Raw genomic sequence first — 749 nt, 5'->3', positions numbered from 1 at the left:
TCCTGCTATGTAGGTGTTCTTGTCGTGGGCGATCCCAGGCTGCAGCGATGCTTGCCCCTCGTCATGGATCAACGACGGATATTGCGACAAGGCGTGCAACAACACCGAGTGCGACTGGGACGGCGGCGACTGCAGCGGTGAGTTTACCTCCCGCGTCGAAGTTCACATGTTTATAGGGGGCGACAGCGGTGACTCTACTGACCTTATATCCTGCGGCGTTTCGTCTGCCGTTTCCGCGACCTTTCGTCTGTCGTTTCCGCGACCTTTCGTCTGCCGTTTCTGCGACCTTTCGTCTGCCATTTCCACGACCTTTCCTGTGCCGGTTCTGCGACCTTTCGTTAACCGTTTCCGCGAACTTTCGTCTACCGTCTGCCGCTAACCGATGGCCCGCACGTCGTGTTGCAGGTGAGAAAGGTCGTCAGCCGGCGGCCGACTTTGCGTTCGGCGACCTGGCGGACAGCGAGAGCCACTGCAGCCGCGGCTGCGCCAACTCGTGGGTGGCGGACAAGTACTGCGACGGCGTGTGCAGCACATACGAGTGCGCGTTCGACGCCGGAGACTGCGGCGACAAGTCCTTCCATCACATGTTCCGCGTCGCCGTCACCAACAATGACAGCAGCTACGAGCTGCCGTCAGGTGGGTGGGAAGGAGAGGGAGGGGGAGAGAGGGAAGGAAAGGAGAGAGAGAGGGGAGAGGGAAGGAGGGGAAGCAGGCAGAGAGAGAGAGAGACAGAGGAGGAAGGGAAATGA

At 60.2% G+C, this 749-nt stretch overlaps 1 protein-coding gene across 1 annotated transcript; it reads left to right on the top strand.

The window, feature by feature from the left end:
* Nucleotides 1–13: 13 nt before the first annotated feature.
* On the top strand, nt 14–636 carry LOC106819807 (N-acetylglucosamine-1-phosphotransferase subunits alpha/beta-like; the record flags this gene model as incomplete). Its single annotated transcript, XM_014824390.1, has 2 exons — nt 14–137; nt 406–636. Coding segments are annotated over 2 exons (355 nt in total), but the record flags the coding sequence as incomplete, so codon positions are not given.
* Between the last annotated feature and the right edge of the window lie 113 nt (nt 637–749).

The sequence above is a fragment of the Priapulus caudatus genome, unplaced genomic scaffold (assembly GCF_000485595.1).
Source record: "Priapulus caudatus unplaced genomic scaffold, Priapulus_caudatus-5.0.1 Scaffold4529, whole genome shotgun sequence".
Classification (NCBI taxonomy): domain Eukaryota; kingdom Metazoa; phylum Priapulida; class Priapulimorpha; order Priapulimorphida; family Priapulidae; genus Priapulus; species Priapulus caudatus.
This window is presented reverse-complemented; position numbering and strand designations above follow the sequence as displayed.